The sequence below is a fragment of the Schistocerca americana genome, chromosome 2 (genome assembly GCF_021461395.2).
Source record: "Schistocerca americana isolate TAMUIC-IGC-003095 chromosome 2, iqSchAmer2.1, whole genome shotgun sequence".
Lineage (NCBI taxonomy): Eukaryota > Metazoa > Arthropoda > Insecta > Orthoptera > Acrididae > Schistocerca > Schistocerca americana.
In genome coordinates, this window is record NC_060120.1 from 316,738,442 (window position 1) to 316,760,509 (window position 22,068).

Consider the following 22,068-nt stretch of genomic DNA (forward strand, 5'->3'; position numbering starts at 1 on the left):
ATTAGTTCTGATATGTATAGTGCATTTGTAGATGATAAAAAATTGACGAGACTAACAAAACTTAAGAACCTATTAAGGAGGTGGTTCCTGATAAAACTGAAGGACTTAAAGAAAACGTAGAAAATCTTGCACATAATTGTCATGCAAAAGAAGACAGTGTATTAGTTGAAGAAAGAGCAAATGAAGACGAATCTAATGAAAGTAGTAGTAATATCTTATTTTTTGACATCTGTCAGTGACCTTTGACTGTCTTGGAAATCTTTGGGTTTAGATGCGTTAGAAATATCAGACCTACACTTTTATAACTAATCTAATTCCCATCACACTTTATCGAGGCTTTGGACTGGCTAAATGGCAAAAGTAATTTTATTGTCATTTAGGCGTGTTTAAAATCAGCTTATAAGCTTCATCAAATTTTTTTATCTTTTTTGTTTTTGTTTTCATTTTCCTACCATCTCTCTACAAAAGAATCGAAAAAGTCAGAAAGCCTAGGAACATCCGGTGCCTGTGAATGTCTCTCCAGCCGGCCATCGCATACATACTCAGGCCGCACACATGCGAATTTGTTGTCTCACTTCTTCATTTTCTTTATATTCGTGAGTGAGTCCAAGATCCTGTACTTTTCTTCCAGCGAGACTTTCTCATGTGGAAATAGCATCCATGCACTGAGGAAGTTGGTAACATATGTATAATTGCAGAAATCACTGCTGATTCAAAATCTACAGCCACACTTGCAGGGTTCCATTCTGGAATATTTTACAGCACATTTCTGAAAACTCAGATGTATGTCTCTTTCCTTTTATTTGGTAATAATGCAAATGCAACTGGGTAGATATTAGTCTCATTTTTATTACTTCCAAAATCTGCATGAATTGTATATATCTGTGAAAACTCTTTGCTACAGCACTTGAACGTACCATCCATAAAAAAAGTCTCGTTTACTTCTTAGAGCCTCTCTCCCTGCTCTTCCACAAAAAAACTATTATCCTGTCTGCTGATTTATCGTGTCCACCCCGGTAAGTGAGTGGTCAGCAAGACAGACTGTCAATCCTAAGGGCCTGGGTTCGATTCCCGGCTTGGTCGGAGATTTTCTTCGCTCAGAGGCTGGGTGTTGTGTTGTCCTGATGATCATTATTTCGTCCTCATCGACGCACAAGTCGCCGAAGTGGCGTCAAATCGAAAGACTTGCACCCAGCGAACCGTCTACCCGACGGGGGGCCCTAGTCACACATTTATTTATTGTCGCTTAACAGGCAACTGCCGCCATTCATAGCTAATAGATCTGCTTTAAGTTCAGTCTCTTCTCTTGTCTCTGGATCCCTCTCACTTACCTGTGACTTTGCCCTTTGTCCTCTTCGTTGTTCGCTGCTTTGACATTTCTGTGAGAAAGTCGTACCCTCGATTATGCAAGCTACCTAGCTCCTCTGAACAGATTTTGGAAATAGACGATTTTCCTCTCGTGCCCTCTTCTTTGCCTGGTTCAGACTCCTCTGTACTTCCACTTGCGTCATCCGGAGCTCCACATTGATGCTCGTTCGAAAAGAGCACTGTAGAATCCTTGGTTTTAAGCTTTCCTCAGCAATGCTTCTCTTTCTGTTTTGAACAGCGCCAAATCACAGTCCCATCTTCCTTCGTTTCCTTCACTGTGTAAGAATAACCTTCGTTGAAACTTCCATATCATAACTACTGAGACGGTTATATCCAAGTGGCACGATGTGAAGTCTACGAAAACTAGAGCGATACTAACAGGCAGATGGGACTGTGCGGGCGGAGTTCGGCCGTGTCCAGGGAACAGGTAGAGCAAGATGATTAGGACAGTCCGGCTGCAGGTAGGACGTGACACAATGGACGCAGGTACGAGCCGGAGAGTTCGCAGATTTCTAGTAGGGCGGAAAGTTCGCAGGGCGGAGAATTCATACATTCTATACGTGGGCCTGTCAGGCGGATAGATAGACAAGTGCTCGGGTTGGATTCCTTGTGGGCGTTGTTCGCCGACAGGCTGCAGTACTCGTACTTACCAACCATCTGCTGTCCGCACAGGTTGCCAGAGGACGTACAGCCACTGCACTACGAGCTGCTGCTGAACCCCCAGCTGGAGGAGGGAACCTTCATGGGCTCCGTGTCCATAACGGTGCAGACGCAGCGCGCCAGGGGCTGGTTGGCGGTGCACCGCAAGGGCCTCAACATCACCGAGAGCCGCATGATCAGGGTCCTGGACAGTGCCGAGGTGCCACTGCTCGAGCCCGTGAGTTGCCAACACTATTATATCACGCTCTTCTTTCCAAACAGCAATTTAACGAGCCGGCCTCTGTTCAAATGGTTCAAATGGCTCTGAGCACTATGGGACTTAACACCTATGGTCATCAGTCCCCTAGAACTTAGAACTACTTAAACCTAACTAACCTAAGGACATCACACAACACCCAGTCATCACGAGGCAGAGAAAATCCCTGACCCCGCCGGGAATCGAACCCGGGAACCCGAGCGTGGGAAGCGAGAACGCTACCGCACGACCACGAGCTGCGGACCCGGCCTCTGTGACCGAGCGGTTCTAGGCGCTTCAGTCCGGAACCGCCCTGCTGCTACGGTCGCAGGTTCGAATCCTGCCCCGGACATGGATGTGTGTGATGTCCTTAGGTTAGTTAGGTTTAAGTGGTCCTAAGTCTAGGGGACTGATGACCTCAGATGTTTAGTACCATAGTGCATAGCGCCATTTGAACCAGTTTAACGTGACGTGACGTGACGAAAATTCCAAATATGCTGACAGAAAAAAGGGCAACACCAAAACGGAGTTATTCGTCATAAACTAAAGTTGGTAGCCGTCTTTCGCATATGAAAGGTGATGTCTGTTCAGATTCCACGCAAGTCGCATAAGAGTGGCGCCAGTAGCGTCACTGTGAAGATGCAAATCAGGTCTGCTTTGTAACGCTCGTAAGCGTTAGTTAAGTTTGATAGTGGACGTGGTGATCTGCTGTTAGTAAAGAATGCCTTCAAGGCGCCAAAGACACCACTTTCAACACCTCAATCTGAATGAGGTCTTCTAATCGGGCTACGAGAAGCTGGATGTTCCTTTTGTGATACTGCAGAAAGACTTGGCAGGAAAATAGCTACTGTACATGAATGTTGGCAGCGCTGGTCACCAGAATTTACAGTCACAAGGAGACCGGGTTCCAGACGGTCACGTGGCACTACCACCAGGGAAGACCATCGTGTCCGGCGTATGGCTCTAGCGCATCGTACTGCATCTGCAAAAAAAAAAAAAAAAAAAAAAAAAGCACTAGGGGACTGAATATCTGAGGTCATCATCAGTCGCCTAGGCTTACAACTACTTAAACGTAACTAACCTAAGGAAATCACGCTCATCCATGCCCGAGGCAGGATTCGAACCTGCGACCGTAGCAGCAGCGCGGTTCCAGACGGAAGCGCCTAGAACCGCTCGGCCACAGCGGCCGGCTCCATCTGCAACTGCAATATTTGCAGCAGTTGACACCACAATGACGCAACGAACTGTTACAAATCGGTTATATCAACGACAGCTCCGTGGTAGTCAGCCTGTAACATGCATTCCACCTACCCCAAATCACTGCCATTTGCGGCTTCAGTGGTGTTAGGCGAGAGGTCATTGGAGGGCACGGTGGAGGTCTGTTGTGTTTCCTGATAAAAGCTGGTTCTGCCTCGGTGCCATTTATAGCCCTGTGTTGGTTAGGAGGCCAGTTGCTGGTCTGCAACCAACCTGTTTGCGTGCTGGACACACCGAACCTACACCCGGAGCTATAGTCTGGCGTGCGATTTCATATGACAGCAGGAGCACTCTCGCGTTTATCCCACGCACCCTGACTACAAATTTGTACGTCATTCTGGTGAATCGGCCTGTTGTGCTGCCATTCGTGAACAGCATTCCAGGGGCGTTTCCCGTCACACCCACGTACCACTCTATAGAGTGTTGTCTTGGCCTGCTCGACCACCAGCTCTGTCTCCTGTCGAGCTCATGTGGGACATCATCAGGCGACAACTCCAGTGTCATCCACAAACATCAGGCACTTGTACAACACAATGTATGCGCGTTTGCACGCTTGCATTCAACATTCTGGCGCCCACGCCCCTTATTGATGTACCACCATTTCTCATTGGCAATGGCTTATCTCGCGCATACATTAAGCTGTAATCTTGCAATGTTAATAACTTAAATATGTTTCCTACACAAATGTACTTCCAAAATTTCAGTGTGTGTGTGTGTGTGTGTGTGTGTTGTGGTCTTCAGTCCAGAGACTGGTTTGATGCAGCCCTCCATGCTACTCTATCTTGCGCCAGCTTCTTGATCTCCAAGCACCTACTTCAACCTACATCCTTCTGAATCTGCTTAGTGTATTCATCTCTTGGTCTCCCTCTACGGTTTTTACCCTCCACTCTGCCCTCCAGTACTAAACTGGTGATCCCTTGACGCCTCAGAACATGTCCTACCGACCGATCTCTTCTTCTAGTCAAGTTGTACCACAAATCCCTCTTCGGCCCAATTTTATTCAGTACCTCCTCATTAGTTACGTGATCTATCCATCTAATCTTCAGCATTCTTCTGTAAAATTCCATTTGTAGTGGTTAATAAAAAAGAAAAAGAGAAGAAAAGAAAAGAAAAGGGTTGAAAATGTGGGAAGAAATGGCGAATACAAAAAGGGTTTTAAAACCGGTAATGACCGTGAAAAAGGGAAAGAATGAGATGCGAATCGGACTTCGTATTACAGAAAAGCTATCGGACTTCGTGATTCGGAAAAGCTATTGTTGGGGGTAGTCCTTGTGGCGTTTCTGAGCAAAAGTCAAACCAATTTCTACTACAAAAATTATTTGAAAGAGAACAGAGAATAATAAAATGTGGTTAACAGGGGGAAATGATGTAGATAAGAGTTCATTCATTACCAAATTAATATGTCTTCTCTCGTGAGGCGTCTAGGTCTTGTTCTCCAACAATCTCCTGCTTCATTTCTGCATGAAAAAGTCGTAGCTGCTCCAAAATCATGCAGTAAATTTCATCGTCCAGGAATTACTACTGTATACAAATTAAAACCATCTTGATATTGAATGCAATGTATTTTACGGCTGCTTCCATCCTCCAAATTTCATACAAACATCCACAATACGTCTGCACATCAATAAGTTGTTTCGTCTTAATCAGACCAAGACTAACGAATAAGTTTTTACGTCTGAATCATACCAAGACTAGCTAATAAGTAGAGTTAAGCTTTCGCTCTCAAGAGACAAGAGTGGGTAGAAAACAAAAAGAGTTACAATTTTTGTACCTTCATTTTCTTATAAACATTTTCTCTGCCGTCGAGCGCTCATACAGCTGCGACGGTATAATTTATATCTTAGGGAACGAGTGTAGCGCGGCGAAATTCCAAATCCCGCTACACATTACTCTACATTAATTATTTTCTGATGTTGCGATTTTTTTCCATCAGTATATTACGTCTCAAACCTGATGAAACTGATGAACAAAAGACATATATAACGACCGGTCAAATAATTTCCGTTGGAAGGCCGCACAGTTCAGAATCGGTATGCTCATCAGGCAAATTCACTCTGAACACTGAGGCCATCAACACATCGACGTTGGTAAAACACCATGGCCACGGGAGCAATGCTTTTGGGTATCTGTGTGGTTTCGTGCGCATGTGTGTTGTGAATGCGTGTATTTCTACTAGAAAAAGAGCAAGAGTTCGAAAGGTAGTGAGAATGCTGTTTCCCAGTGTGAATGCTGTTCCTACGCTCCTTGCTTTGGTTTCGAGAGAGGTTGCCTTTCCCTAATTTTACATATTGGTCCATCCAGGAATTTCCGTCATTTTTCAGACGTATGTCTGAAAGTAAAAAGTAAAACGTCTGTCCAGACACTTCGTGATCATAGTTGCACTGAAACAGAGAATTACACATAAAATTCCGAAATACTAAACGTCTCCTCCCAAAACTGTTTCGTCGCACGGACGAGAAAATGACATACATCGAAATAAGTGATCAAGGGACGGGAAAACAACTGAAATCACTGAACAGAGGAAAGGCCGCTGAACTTGACGGGATAATAATTCGATTGTACACAGAGTATGCGAAAGCTCTTCTAGCAGCTCTTCTAGCAGCAGTGTGCCGAAGGCCTCTAGAGGTTAATCAAACAGACACACAAAACAATGAGCCTGTATCTTCGACATCGATTAGTTGTTAAGAAGTTATATGCTCGCGTATTATGACATTTGCGGAGGCTGAAAATCTCCTCTGTAGGGACCAACATGGGTTCGAAAAACAATGACCCTGTGACACCCAACCCGCACTGTTCGTCCTCGAGACCCTGAAAGCAGCAGATGCAGGTGCCTGGGTAGATGCCGTCTTCCTTGGCTTTCGGAAGGCATTCGATACAGTTTCGCACCGCTGCCGATGAACAAAATACGTACGTATGGAGCATCAGACCAACTGAGTGACTGGACTGAAGAGTTCCTAGCAAACATAACACAACACGTCATTCTCAATGGAGAGAAGTCTTCAGACGAAAAAGTAACTTCGGGCGTGCCCCAAGGGAGTGTTTTAGGACTTTTTTTCATAATAAATATAAATGGTGTAGAAGAGAGCATCGGAAGTTACATGAGGCTCTTAGCGATTCCACTGTTGTATACAGAGAAATCGCGACGCTAGAAAATTGTAGCGAAATGCGGGAAGAGCCGCAGAGGACTGACGCTTTGTACGGACAGTGCCAATTGATCCCAAGCATAAACAAATGTAAAGCATTGCGAATACGTATACAGAAAGACCCCTTAGCGTATGATTACAAAATTGCAGAACACTCACTGGAGGCAGTTACTTCGAGAAAATATCTTGGAGCAAGCGTGTGTGCGTACGGAGCAATTTGAAGTGGAACGGCCACATAAAATTAATCGCGAGTAAGTCGGATGTGAGGCGGATTCATTGGAAAAATCTACAAGAAATGCAGTCCATCAAAAAAGGGAGGAGCTTACAAAACTCTCGTTAGACCAGTACTGCTCGTGAGTATGGGATTCGTACAGATAAGACTGTTAGAAGAAATAGTTTGCATCACGAGATGGTCTACTGTTAAAGTTCCGAGAGTGTACATTCCTGTTAGAGTCAACCAGTACATTGCTTCCTCCCGAGTACATCTCACGGAAAAGCCATGAACATATAGTTACAGAGAGTCGAGCCCCTTACGGAAGCTTACCATCAATCGTTCTTCCCGTGAACCATATGCGATTGGAGCAGGAAAGGGGAGAAGTGACACTGGTTGACGAAATACCCTCCACCACACACCTCAAGGTGGTTGGTGGAGTATAGATGCAGATATATTCATTTGGCTAGTGCTAGCTTGCTTTTTAAGTTCTGCGTACTTCGCATTTGGTGTGCTAGTGCATCTCTTCGTCTACTTCGTGATTCCCATTTTTGATGATAAGTTTATCGTCAATCTCACTTCCGCTTCTCCTCACTACTTTCATCATTCTTCGGTTTACTCACAGTCCATGTTCTTTACTCAGTAGACTGTTTATTCCACTCAATAAGTCATGGAGTTCTTCCCCACTTTCACCAATGATGGCAATGTCATCACCGAATCTTATCATCGATATTCTTTCACCAAGGATTTTAATCCCATTCGTGAAGCATTCATTGGTTCTTAGATGTATAGATTGAACAGTAGAGACGAAAGGATATACCCATGTATTACGTCATATCTAATTCGAGCATGTCGTTCTTAGTCTTTCGTTCGTATTGTTCCCTCTTGGTTCTTACGCGTACTATAACCACCCGTCTTTTCCTCCAGCTTACTACCATTTTCCTGAGGTTATCGAACATCTTTCACCACTGTACAGTATAGAATGCTTTTTCCAGGTTGAAAAATCCTATGAAGAAAAGATAACTACATTTAATGAGAGACGCGCAGTGACGACGATATTTCGTAACTTTTCGGTCTAATTTTAGTTTGGTCTTCGTGTAGTTTCCTCCGGGATATTTTTTTTAGCATGTTTCATTCTTCCTGTCCGCAGCTCGTGGTCTCGCCGTAGCGTTCTCGCTTCCCGAGCACGGTTCAAATGGTTCAAATGGCTCTGAGCACTATGGGACTTAAGATCTATGGTCATCAGTCCCCTAGAACTTAGAACTACTTAAACCTAACTAACCTAAGGACAGCACACAACACCCAGCCATCACGAGGCCCGAGCACGGTGTCCCGGGTTCGATTCCCGGCGGGTTCAGGGATTTTTCACCTGCCTCGAGATGACTGGGTATTTTTTGTCGTCTTCATCATCATCATCATCCATCCCCATTACGGTCGGAGGAAGGCAATGGCAAACCACCTCCACTAGGACCTTGCCTAGTACGGCGGTGCTGGTCTCCCGCGTCATTCCCCTACGCTCTGTCAAGGAGTATGGGACTTCATCATCGTAATCATCATTCTTCCTCCTGAGGGGAGAAGGCGGGCTGTTCTAGGGCTTATCTGGTTGCCCTTCATCAGCCAGGGGTTACAATTTTTATTTTATTTATTTCCAATTTTTCATATGTTTGAATACTTGCTATTACTTTATATTGAATATTCTCAGTTTTTATATTACTTTTTAGGGAATTTAACAAGATAAATGAATTAACAAAATACACGAGAATAACAAGGTAATTTAAAATGACAAGATAACGTTTTGGGAGATTCTTATACTACACATTATCTTCTTTTTTCCCATTTTATTCCTCTAAAATAGCGCTATTACTTCAAAACAATGTAAAAGAAAGAAGGAGGCGTTAAGGCTCATATGAATGGATAAAACTGTGTTACTTAAGTTTAAATTTGTTGGTGAATGGTGTTGTGGGTGGTGTCTTCTAACTGCCGGCCGGGGTGGCCGAGCGATTCTAGGCGCTACAGTCTGGAACCGCGCGACCGCTACGGTCGCAGGTTCGAATCCCGCCTCGGGCATGGGTGTTTGTGTGTCCTTAGGTTACTTATGTTTAAGTAGTTCTGAGTTCTAGGGGAATCATGACCTCAGAAGTTAAGTCCTATAGTGCTCAGAACCATTAGTCTTCTAACTTATGGCTAGTCTTATAACTAGGATTACAGGTCCTCCTTTCCTGCTTCACAGTACTCGGAGCTGGTTGCTACAATGGTTCCTTGCTGTCTTAGGTCTAGTTTTACATATTCTCCTTTCCTGTTATAGCGTACTTGGAGCTGGTTTCTACAATGGTTCTTTAACTTACGTAAGATTGCCTTAAAACTATGGTGTTCGGTGTTTTGAAATGTGTTGCGTGTTGGCTGCGGGGGCCGTCGTGGCGTACTAGGTTGTTCATTTCCGCGTTACAGTCTTTCGTCTAGGTGGGGAGGGGTAGTTTCTCCTTGTGTCATCGTTCGTGCCTCCGGGATAACAGATACGGTAGACTTATATTGTAGACGGGTATACACGACCGTCATAGTTAATTTGTTACCTCAGATTTCCCGCTCTGACATCGCACTGGTGACAGTCGGTAATTATTTCCTCAGGGCCGCGCGGGATTAGCCGAGCGGTCTGGGCGCTGTAGTCATGGACTGTGCAGTTGGTACCGGCGGAGGTTCGATTCCTCCCTCGGGCATGGGTGTGTGTGCTTGTCCTTAGGATAATTTAGGTTAAGTACGGTGTAAGATTAGGGACTGATGACCTTAGCAGTTAAGTCCTATAAGATTTCACAGACATGTGAGCATTTATTTCCTCAGGTGGACTACACCGAGGGCGAGATGTGGGTGCTGCAGCCGCGCTACGGTCAGATCCTGGCGGGCACCTACCTGCTCAACTTCATCTTCTTCGGGTCTCTCACCGACAGCATCGTCGGCTTCTACCGCAGCACCTACTCACAGGACGGATCTCGCAGGTGAGTGGACCGCGGACGCGTGGAGGCGGACAGGTAGGAAACCAGACTGTAGCACCAACCCACCCACCACACACGCGAGCAAGCCAGCGCGGCCAACGAACTTGAAGGTGAGTCACTCCCATGCGGAACCGCAAGTGACATCTCAAGCAGGTACGTACAAGGCCACGTCAGATGTTCTCTTCAGCATCCCTCGAAACGGAGACAAGTATCGCGGCGTTCGCTAGTTTTACTTTTCTGGTTATGACCACGTAGAGCTATGTTGCGTAGCAGTGAGGTAAGTCAACTTCGGACCGATTCCTAGTGCCGACTCAACGACCTGCTGCATCGGACATCCGTTTAATGCGAATATTTCGGAAATATGGAATGGGATTTACAACTAACACAACGAGGCATAGTCGTCATTCCTCACCACAGACTCTGACGCTACGGCCAAATGCAAGATCAGCAGTAATCAGTTGAGATTGTAGGACAGTACATCTGAAACGTCCCCTTAGAAAAATTATGAATGACTGTGCTGGTAAACTTCTGCGTCATTTGATTTTCAAACAGCTGAGCAAAACTCAACGCACTCAAACAGTTTTCTCGTTACTTATTCTGATCATCACTAAACTGACACACAATATTTTTAGCGCAACGAAATCTGACTTTCTTTTCGACTAACAATTAGCTACACCTTTCATGAATCACTTATCTCACAAACATCTTTGTTAGTCGAACTACTGCAATACGGCGAGCGCCAATACTGCCAGCTAAATAAAAGATTCTAGCTACTGAAGGCTCTAACTACTGATAGGCATAGTTAGCAAATGAAAGATTTTGATAGAGAACAAACAATGTATTTACCTTAATAGTGTTCAAAAGTCATCATATATATATCTATCAATTCATGACATCCATCTTCACAAATTTCCTTTTTCTGGCGGACACACGTCCAGATCGTCCGCTTATAGTAACGTCTCAAAACTCTGACATTTCTCTCTCCACATCCACCACTGCTTGTTGCTCACCTACAACTGCCCAACACTACGTGCTGTTCATATCCAACTGCCCAACACTACATAAGCAAATGTTCCAATAATGAATCCAGCCACAGATTGCACACAGCGCAGTCAGCGATTTTCATACAGAGCACTACGTGGCATTACCAACATAAAAACCTAAACAGCCTACTTACATAGCCCCCATGCTCCCCACAAAAAATTTTACGAATTGTTTTGAACAGTGGAAAATACTGATTTGATAAAATTTTTCATAATTACAATAACAAAGATATCAAATGCACACACTTATTGATACAATGTTGGTCAAAAGCAGAAATGGTCATCACATTCCATAAAGACAGTCCTGATCATTCATTACAGTAAGAATGATAGTTTTATGCACAAGTCTGAGCAATAAAAGTGCACACGGAAGAAGTGGATTTCCATGCAGTCTTGAAGAAGTAATTTTGTCCTTCCAACGGAAAGACAGTGCTAACTCTTGACATGCAGACAGGTAATGGGCCACAACAGAGCAAACCCACAGCAGAGTCAGTCTAAGTTTTGAAGAATATTGGTAGGTAGGTCATCACAGAGCAGACCCACAGTATTTCTTGTACAGATGATGGTATTAGTGGGCCACCACAGATGCAGGCCCACTGTAGTCCTAGTAGAGATTATGGTATTGGTGGGCCACCAAAGGTGCAGACCCACTGTAGTCCTTGTAGAGATGGCCAGCAGCCATCCGTTGCGACTGTGCGGGTGCACAATCACCATCGAAGAGTCTTGCAGATAATATAGCAAGTCCATGATCCACCACCTGTGAACTCACGAAAAAAATTTTTGAAATGTCCTTACAACTAGCAGTGCTGTTAACCAGTCCCTTGCTGAATTATCAACACAAGTGTGAGCACTAACAGTCCGTTTCTATTTTTAACTTCCCAGATATTGTGCGTATACTATGACCACCAGAAATGTGTGCAGTGAAATGAAACCTTGCTATATACTCAATTTGAAGACCTGGTGTCTAATTTTGTAACATGAGAATACAATTACAAAGGTACAAAAAGACATCGTTAAAATATAATAATACAGATAACATTTGTAGTAATACAGGCTTTACAAAAGAATAGAAAGAAACATTTACATCAGTGTAACAGGAATTGTGACATAAGTAAATAAATAAAAGATGAGAATATCCTTCGAAACATTAACTTCACACACGAGCATTAAAACAGAAAAGAATATATAGTGTCTAAACATCTTTACAAAGTAAAGAACATATTAGTAATGCAAATTACATTTGAGGATAACAGTATTCCTCATCATAATGAATATAGCTTAGTATTAGAAAAATTCTACAGCATAACTCTTATCAGATAAACATATAAAAACATTCATTCGCGTATTTTAGGCAGTATATGACTTTTCTGATTCCACATTCTATAGGTTGACTCAATAATAACTGCTTTATCTACAGCTTCCCAGTGTCATTTTAATCGCTTACTCCTCCCAGTACAATGCATCATTCTGATGGGCAAACACACTGTACTCTTTACACCCCAAATTCAGGCTCCAAACCACCCTGTTCCAGCCTAGTTGCAATCCCACACAGCCTAGTTGCAGTCCCACGCATCTCCCAGCCAGCTGCATTCAGTCAGTTAGTCTCTCCCATGTACATACCCAACAGCTTTTGTAATATACTCTGCAATCCCACATACTGCACCCCAAACTCCCACATAACGGGGGTTGCACAAAATTATGGGAACACCGCGAGAAATGCTAGCTTGAACACAAACACAGATGCTAGCCACGCCTGTGGCATCCAATACTGTATTTGGCCACGAACGGCACCAATGCAGTGACCTCAATACTTTGCGAACCTCAGTCGTGGTCAGAATAATCTTCTGTGTAACTGTGACTGCGTTATGTAGGAGCTAAGTAAATTCGAATGTGGGCAAATTGTTAATGCTCGTACGATGGGCGATTCCATAATCAAGGTAGCCAAAGTATTTGTTATTTCAAAAGCCACTGTATTGAAGATTTATACGGCATACAGAAAAAGCAGAAAAACATCATTCACTAAGTTATAACACTAACAAAAGTGTGTGTTGGGTAACTGTGACGGACGGTCATTGAAGAGGTTCGTAACGAAAAATAAGTGGATTGCAGATACAAATGTCACTGCAGAACTGAAAATCGCACTCGCGAACCCCGACAGCACCAAAACAACACGAAGGGAGCTCCATAAGCAGGGAATTGCTGAGCAAGCTGGAGGTCCAAAACCACTCATCAGTGATGAAAGTACCCGGTAACAGGAAAACATGGTGCCGAAGCTGTGAAACCTGGTACAAAAAAATGGTTCAAATGGCTCTGAGCACTATGGGACTTAACATCTGAGGTCATCAGTCCCCTGCCGGCCGCGGTGGTCTCGCAGTTAAGGCGCTCAGTCCGGAACCGCACGACTGCTACGGTCGCAGGTTCGAATCCTGCCTCGGGCATGGATGTGTGTGATGTCCTTAGGTTAGTTAGGTTTAAGTAGTTCTAAGTTCTAGGGGACTGATGACCACAGATGTTAAGTCCCATAGTGCTCAGAGCCATTTTTTTCATCAGTCCCCTAGAACTTAGAACTACTTAAACCTAACTAACCTAAGGATATCACACATATCAATGCCTGAGGCAGGATTCGAACCTGTGACCGTAGCGGTCGCGCGGTTCCAGACTGAAGCGCCTAGAACCGGTCGGCCACACCGGCCGGCTGTGAAACCTGGACTATGGAGCAATGAAAGAGTGGCCTTTGGTCGGATGAGTCTTTTTTCACACCGCTTCCAAATTTCGGCCACGTTTACGTCGCAAGAGTGAAACATGACGGGGATTCGATGATGGTTTGTGCAGTCACGTCGTGGTATTCCCTGGGCCGCACGATTTCTCGCAAGGTAGCATTAATGGCAAGGTTTATGTGACCATTTTGGTTGATCAGGTCCATCCCGTGATACAGTGTTTGTTCCTCGATGGTCATGTTGCGTTTTAATATAACGGGGACCCTGCTGACACAGCTCTGCTCGTCCAGGGCTGGTTTTGTGAGCACGAGGATAATTTTCGCTTCTCCCCTCGCCACAAGAATCACCAGATCTCAATATAATTTAAACTTTGTGGTCTACTTTGGAAACACGTGATAGTTATCCACCATCATCCTTACCTGAATTTACAGCTATTTTGCCGGAGGAACAGTAAATGCCCCCTTCAAATCCACATGGGACCTGTATTTATCCATTCCAAAGCTATTTTGAATACCAACGGATCTTTACACCGTATCAGGTATGCTATTGTATTGTATTTTTTAGTGTTTCCATATTTTAGTTCAAATCCTGTACAACTTAATTAATCCCCACCATCAACATCTACATAGAACAGAAAGAAATCAAATCTTTCGCTTCGTTTCATAAATTCGTGACTATTCCACAAGTTAAAATTAACATTTATAATGTTTTCATTTTTATCGATGCAAAGATGAAGATCGACTACTTGAACGCTGCCAGCCCGCCTTGTATAGAAGGTGTATACATGACAAACACACACACACACATATATATATATATATATTGAAACACGTATGTAACATAGCAGCGATGGCGAGGCATTGTAGCATCTGTGACCAGAGAGTATGCGCTTGACCGCGCGAGTGTTGCGAGCGGTTCTCAGTCTGTCAGTCAGTCGTTGCGAGTCTGTAGCTGTGTCTAGTTGAGGGCAGTACTCTGTCAGTTGTCGTTGCGAGTCTGTAGCTCTGTCTAGTTGAGAGCAGTACTCTGTCAGTAGTCGTCGCGTGCAGTACGCTGGTACTCGTCATGCAGAGCGGTCGGTCAGTGGTAGCAGTCCAGTGGGATTGCGTGATGTGGTCTGGCGACAACACTGGTCAAGATGCTGAATGAGGTATACTGTTAATTAAGATAATCATCGGATAATGTAAAGTTTAACTATTGTAACTAATTTTCAACAAGTGCCCCCAATAATAACTTTGATTTCAAAAGCAATTTTTACATAAAATTTTCATTTAATTGAAGTAACTATTTCGTTCCACTTCCCCTAAACAAAAGTTTCAGTTTTCAATTAGATAACAAAAAAAAAAAAAAAAAAAAAAAGGAATATTATTATTTGCAATGCAGTTCCTCCAAGCGGTGCGCAACAACAAGAGCAGAAATTTGACTAGGTGTTGCAATGAGGTAAGAATTTAATTTTGATTTTTTTTGCACAGGGCCAAAGACCGATATTTCGGTGTAATTGAATTTTCATTGTCACTGAGATTTCTTATCACTGAATAGACTTTAATTTTTTGTGAGGAATTTATATTTGAGTCAGATTGCGATTCTCATTTTTATTGTCATTAAATTTAATTGCTAGGGAGGTTACGTTTGGCTCCCATTCATTTATTATTTCTGTCATTAAAATTCCAGTGGAGAGGTTACAATATATATATATATATATATATATATATATATATATATATATATATATATATATATATATATACACTACACACACATGCACAGATACAGCCAAAAAGTTATGACCATCTGTTTAATATCATGTTGATGCACCTCTGGAACGCAGTACAGCAGCATTTGTGAATGGTATGGTTAGACAAGTTCTCGGATGCAGCACTAGATGTCTACCCACGGTCATGCAGTTCCCGTAAATTAGGGGCCGGTGGTTTGTGAATGTGGAGCTGGCTCCCGATCGCACGACAGATGTGTTCTGTCACGATCACATCGGACGAATTTGACGGTCAAGACATCAACGTGAGTTCACTACAATGCTGCTCAGACAATTGTGCCAGGATTCTGTCCATGCGAGACGAATAGTTGTGTGTGTCATGGTGGAAGATGCCATCGCTGATGGGGAAGGCATCGTGGAAGTGGCCAGCAACAGGTTCGCCTAGCCTTCAGCTGTCACGATGACTTCGATTATTATCATTAGTTAGATGGAAGGCCAGGTGAACATCCTCCACGTGGTACATGTTTCGAGTAGCCCTTCGGGAGGATGAGGGCGTATCCAGTCACGACCATCGAACTGGTATTACAAAAAACGTCATTTAACCGACAAGACGACACGTTTCCGTTGATCCGCAATCCAATCCCAACTATCCCGAGCCAGTACAATCGTGATTAACGATATCGTTGCGTCAACACGGGGATATGTAGGAGGTGTCTGTTGCGGAGGAGCATGTTCAACCACGGCTGCTGAACAGTTGTGCCTGCATAGGCATTGTACTCGTACTATGTGTTCAGATCTGCCACAGATCGCCGCCTAGCCTGCTTTACGGAGATGGCAATCCTCTGAACTCCACGTACTGTGATGAGGCGTGGGCATCCAACACGATGTCGTCTACTCGCGGCTTCACCGTCCTTCAACCTCTTTCCACAGATGGTCGCGACGGGAGCACGTGGACAGCCGACCAGCTTCACCGTTTCCTAGATGTTCGTTCCCAGGCGCACGGCCACAACAATAAGCCAGTGAACTTACCCATCAGCAGCCCTTCATGGTGGTAGAATGAGTCCCCGTTCGTCTCTTGTCCGCTTGTACACTTTGCTCACCATATCACGTGACCGCAGCTTGTAGGGGATCCGTGATCCCACAAACATAGATGTTAGTATCCGACAACCAGATCGATAGCAGACAAGAGTCGATTGTCGAGTAGTGCAAGAGGCAGTGAGATGAGTGTCGAGTGAGCAATATTGGAGAGACGGGAAAGAATGGTGTTCGAGCTGATTACGGTGTCAATGGCGGATGTGCCGAATGAGTAGTAAACGGTAAATTCACCGGAATATGACAAATGAGCGCGTCCCCCTGATCGTCGTGGGGTTGACCCTCATCGATTCTGATTCGCGAGTGATATGAAACCAAAAGTCACAAGCGCCGAATTACGTGTGTCGCGTCAACCGCGTCGGCCAGCATCAACCATGGACTGCAGTGAGGATTGTTGTGAATGTTAACTATGATCATTGCGTGTGATGAAGTACTTGAAATCAGCAACCAATAAAATATATAACCGTAATTAAACGTGTAAGGCGAAGGTAGCAACTGCCTCAGAATTTGTGTGTTAGTGGAAAATACATTTCAGTTTGTTCATCGCAACCTTTATGGTCTTTAATAATAGACGAACTATCAATCATTAACTATTTCGTCTCAGAACAGCCGCACTCGGTTGAAATAAACCCGAAACCACAGCAGAAAAACTGATAGCCTTTCATCCATTAAGCACACGGTCATATAATCTTAATAATTAACTGTTTGGCGGCTTCGTTAAATCACACGAAACCCAATAAGGACAAAGTGGGGATGTTTCAAGCTGCACCAGGCGGCATTCATTCCCGAGGTGGGCTGTGATCATAAAGCTCTGGCTGATTACCACATTTGTCAGGATATTGAGTATGACCAGCTGTGATCTTAATTCGAGTCCCAGTACGGAACAGTCACGTTCTGGCCATGCGGACATTCTATCCAATCCGATGCGTTTGGCGCTTACTTTTCTTACGACCTTATTTCTGGAATAAGGAAGACACTTATCTGCGATACAATTAGGCCATCCCCAGCAGCATAGTATATCTTCGTGACGGGAAGATATTTTGGGCGGTTCCTCTGTAACGCCAAAGCGCCCCGCCTCCTCTGGTAAAAGGTGCCGGCATGATCAGTTAAAGCGCCGGCCATTATACTCCGATGATTTACAACATGCGCTTAGTCACACTGCTGTCTAAGAAAACTTTATGATCCTGCCGCATTCGAGGGCGAAACATCGAACGGAAATGTATTGAAACAAAAAAATATTCGAAACTGGTTTCAGCTAGAAACGAAATTACACGTCACTAAGCTTTCTCATAATCTTGAGGATAAGGATATATATTATACGGGATGTTACAATGAACACTTCGTAGCTTTAAAAGATTAGTTACGTTTATTCAGATAACATATAGTATCGGTTGTCGAGTCACTTTAAATCAAGATTACACTCATGTACGCCCGCATCTCGTGGTCGTGCGGTAGCGTTCTCGCTTCCCACGCCCGGGTTCCCGGGTTCGATTCCCGGCGGGGTCAGGGATTTTCTCTACCTCGTGGTGGCTGGGTGTTGTGTGCTGTCCTTAGGTTAGTTAGGTTTAAGTAGTTCTAAGTTCTAGGGGACTTATGACCACAGCAGTTGAGTCCCATAGTGCTCAGAGCCATACACTCATGTACACAACATTCAGCTGCTTTCTCCCTTTGCCATTTTCAGGTACGTACTCCTCGTAAATTTACATTGTCACCCTTTGTGGGTAGATACAAACGTACATCTACTGTAAGGTAGCTATAATTTCGCACCTTACAAGAACTCATCGACATACTTTACCGCGATCTACAAACACAATTAGATATCATGTGATAGGTTGTACATCGTATATATGAATATATAAAGGAGACTGACACTGTCACGTATGCCTTGTAAATAATTGTTAACGGTTATTGCATGAAAGGTGATGGTTCAAAAATGGTTCAAATGGCTCTGAGCACTATGGGACTTAACATCTATGGTCATCAGTCCCCTAGAACCTTAGAACTACTTAAACCTAACTAACCTAAGGACAGCACACAACACCCAGCCATCACGAGGCAGAGAAAATCCCCGACCCCGCCGGGAATCGAACCCGGGAACCCGTGCGTCGGAAGCGACAACGCTACCGCACGACCACGAGATGCGGGCATGAAAGGTGATGGAGTGTCTTTATTATCATACTAGTAGAGGTTGGATTGACAGTGGAAATGAAACGGCAGGCGGAACTCAAGCCCTGGGTGGAAGGCCCACACAGGTGTGTCGGTCCTGCTTAAACACAGGAAGTAGCAAGACGGACGTTGTGACACCTTGAAACGTCCCCTTTTGAACAATTATACAAGACTGTGCTTAAACTGACGCACAATATTTTGTTAGCGCAACGCAATCTGACTTTCAAAATTCCTACAAAAGAATGGCCCTGACTAACATTAAACTATACCTTTCACAAATCACTTACCTCACAAAAATCTTCGCTGCTCAAGCTACTGCAATACAGCGAGCGCCACTACTGCCAGCTAAATAAAAGATTCAAACTATGGAAGGCACTAACTACTGATAGGGATAGTTAGCAAATGAAAGATATTAATAGAGAACAAACAATGTATTTACCTTGATATCATCATATATAAATATAGCAGTTCATGACAAATTTCAAAACTCCGCCATCTCTCTCCCCACATCCACCACTGCTGGCGGCTCACCTCCAACTGCGCAACGCTACGCGCTGTTCACATCCAGCAGCCGCTGCCCAACACTACAATGGCGAGTATTACAACAATGCAAAGCAGCCACAGACTGCACACAGCACAGCCAGTGATTTTCATACAGAGGTGGCGTTACCAATAAAAAAACCTAAAGAGCCTACTTACATAGCCCCCACGCTCCCCACAAAAATTTTTACAAATTGGATTGGGCAGTGGCCAATACAGATTTGAAAAAAAATTTTTCATAATTACAATAACAAAGAAATCAAATGCACACACTTATTGATACAATGTTGGTCAAAAGCTAAAAATTTCTCACAGTCCATAAAGACAGTCCACATTGTTCATCACAGTAAAAATGCAGAGTTTTTCTCAAAGTCTGAGCAGTAAAAGAAAATGCACATAGAAGTAGTGGATTTCCATGCAGTCTTGAAGAAGTAGTGTTGTCCTTCCAACGGAAAGACAGTGCTGACTCTTGACATGCAGACAGGTAATGGGCCACAACATAGCAAACCCACAGCAGAGTCATTCGACGTTTTGAAGAATATTGGTAGGTAGGTCATCACAGAACAGACCCACTGTAGTCCTGGTAGAGATTACGGTATTGGTGGGCCACCAGAGGTGCAGACCCACTGCAGGCCTTGTAGAAATAATGGTACTGGTGAGTCAGCAAAGGTGTAGACCCACTGTAGTCCTTGTAGAAATGGCCAGCAGCCATCTGTTGCGACTGTGCAGGTGCACAATCACCATCGAAGAGTCTTGCAGAGAATATAGCAAGTCCATAAACCACCACTTGTGCACTCACAAAGTGTTTGGAATTGTCCTTAGAACCAGCAATGCTGTTATCCAGTCCCTTGCTGAATTATTAACACACGTGCAAACACTAACAGTCCCTACTTCTCACATATTGTCCATATACTATGACCAACAGAAACGTGTGCAGTGAAATGTAACTTAATTTGAAGAACTGGTGTCTGTACAATTATAAATTTACAACATGAAAATACAATTACAAAGGTACAAAATACATCAATAAAGAACATAACAATACAGATAACATTTGTAGTAACACAGGCTTTACAAAAGAATAGAAATAAACATATACATCAGTGGAATTATGACATGAGTGCATACATAAAGGATCACAATAACTTTTGAAACATCAACTTCACACATGAGCATTGAACAGAACAGAATTAATAATGTCTAACATCTTTACAAAGTAAATAACATATTATTAATGCCAATTATATTCGAGGATAACAGTATTCCTCATCATAGTGAATGTAGCTTAATATTAAAAGAAGAAAAAATTCTATGAAACTACACAGAGACAGGAAGAAAACAAATACACAAGGGTACACAAACACATAGTGGGATAACACCAATAGGAAAGGACTGGGTTCGTTTTCAGTGTAACATTTGGTACTGCAGTCCAACCCAAAACTTCATATATCTTTCCTCTTATTTCATCCTTTGTTTCCACCAAACAAAATTCTATCTAAGCATGCTTTCTGTATTTATATGTTCACACATTTCTTACCTCAACATTTATTTCCAAGAAAATCCTACCTAAACCTGTTTTCTCAATGTATTTCTTCCAATTCATCGCAACTCATTCTCTTAGAGGCTACCCCCTCTTAAGCTAACTTAAATCTACTGAGCTCAGATGCTAAACTAAGGGACGAGGCAATGCAGCAGCACAAAATAAGTAACACAAACAGCAATGACCAAAAAATTGGAAAATTGCAAAGCAAGCTACAGTAAATCTAAATTACCAAGCAATGCAACATTACAACTAATATGAGCCAATGTGCAGCAACAAAAAAATAAATCTGGCTTAGCAGAGTGACACAAATTAAAGTTCAGTAGCACTATGCCTGGCAAACAGCAGCTTATATCTAAACATGACATAGCTCAAGCAGAAAAAATATTACAGTAAAAACAACAATGCAGATAAGGGAAATGTATATTCACATCTTAATGTCTATGTAATTAAAGTGGTGCACCACAAATTATTCTACAAAAGAAATTACCAAGTACTTGAAAAGAAAATTATAGATGCAGTTACTGGTATTAGTCCCTTCTTATTGTTCTCTCCATTCCAAGAGCTCCTTTTTCGAAGAATGTGGATCAGAAAATAATTATTTAATAAATCTGTTGACAGAAAGTGTTCACATTAGCAAATGCATTTAATTTTATTTTATGAAACCAATGCTGCAACACAGCTGGAAAACAGATGTCAAATGAAATAAGCAATTACGCAAACCAAAGCATAAAAACATCATTCAATAGCTATGTGGCATTTCGTAAGTCAGTAGCTCTCAACTCTCGTAGAAAGACACTTGTCATTATCAGGTTTGCAGATGTAAGAATATTTCCCATCAATTCATAAGCATTTCAGTAAATATCATAAATTAAGAGCTCCCAAGTTCGACCGTGTCGTTTTTGCGATGCTTTCTACAAAGGAACGGCAATAGCGAGGATAATGGCCTCCCCCTTTTTTTTTTCTACCTGTGCCGCTGAAAGGCTAATGGCTTTTTTTCGGGCGGCTGTCGCCCAGGTGGGTGCCCGCGACGCATTACGTGCAAGTGGTCACTTAACTTTCTTACGGAAATTTTTACGACAGCAGTTTCCGCTACAGTGACAGTCTCACATAAAAATATTTTACAGGTCAAGAATTTGCGTTACAAATCTGTAGAAACAAAATGCTACTGATATAACAGTGTCCAAAAAAATTTTCGTCTGCATTGTAATACATTCACGCATATACACACACATTTCATAACTCTTAAAGTACGTTTCTTGGTTTCCAACATCCTTTTCATAAATCAGAGTCCCTAAACACTACTCATTATTCCTTACCTCATTATACATATACATATTCGTCGACCCTTCTTCAATATTTCATCATGAGAAATACGTAGCATAATAAACATTCCTC

The 22,068-nt window shown here is 43.1% G+C and overlaps 1 protein-coding gene across 1 annotated transcript in view; it reads left to right on the top strand.

Annotated features, from left to right (window-relative positions):
• The window catches only part of LOC124593987 (glutamyl aminopeptidase-like), a 476,419-nt gene that overhangs the window by 36,424 nt on the left and 417,927 nt on the right, over window positions 1-22,068 (top strand). Inside the window, exons 2-3 of the mRNA XM_047132339.1 lie at window positions 2,041-2,245; window positions 9,710-9,864. Of these exons, the coding sequence (XP_046988295.1) occupies window positions 2,041-2,245; window positions 9,710-9,864 (360 nt within the window). The remainder of the gene's footprint in view (window positions 1-2,040; window positions 2,246-9,709; window positions 9,865-22,068) is intronic.